This window comes from Triticum dicoccoides, chromosome 2A, assembly GCF_002162155.2.
Source record: "Triticum dicoccoides isolate Atlit2015 ecotype Zavitan chromosome 2A, WEW_v2.0, whole genome shotgun sequence".
Lineage (NCBI taxonomy): Eukaryota > Viridiplantae > Streptophyta > Magnoliopsida > Poales > Poaceae > Triticum > Triticum dicoccoides.
Window position 1 is genome coordinate 67036631 of NC_041382.1, and position 408 is coordinate 67037038.

The 408-nt window shown below is 54.9% G+C and overlaps 1 protein-coding gene across 1 annotated transcript in view; it reads right to left on the reverse strand.

Moving 5' to 3' along the window:
* LOC119353290 (probable potassium transporter 9) overlaps positions 1-207 on the reverse strand; it is a 17511-nt gene extending 17304 nt beyond the window's left edge. The window contains exon 1 of the mRNA XM_037619892.1: positions 29-207. Coding sequence (XP_037475789.1) covers positions 29-192 — 164 coding nt within the window. The 5' untranslated portion in view covers positions 193-207. The remainder of the gene's footprint in view (positions 1-28) is intronic.
* Between the last annotated feature and the right edge of the window lie 201 nt (positions 208-408).

Sequence of the window (408 nt, forward strand, 5' to 3'; positions counted from 1 at the left end):
GTCGGCTTGGAGCACGATGGAGACATACTTGAGGAGCGGGATGAGGGTGAGCGTCCAGAAGACGAAGGAGAGGACGCCGAGGATCTCGTTGTTGGAGTCGGTGTGGGCGATGTCGTCGGCGAAGATGCTCTTGTAGACATAGACGGGGAGATACTCAGGTCCCGGTACACCACCCCCAGACCAGAGCCACATAGCAGTTTCAGCGTTGATTCATGTTCCCCCTACCTTGCTTAATTTTGAATTGGGAATCTGTGGCTGACCTTTCCGGGCTCCATGGCGGTCGCCCTCCTAAGCTCGACCAGGATCTGTCAACTGCTCGGCGAGGAAACAGCTAGGCTCTGATGATAACGCTTAGGTTCTCCTCCTATGTCCAAGAAGAGAGCACATCAAGAACAGAGCAGCCAAGGA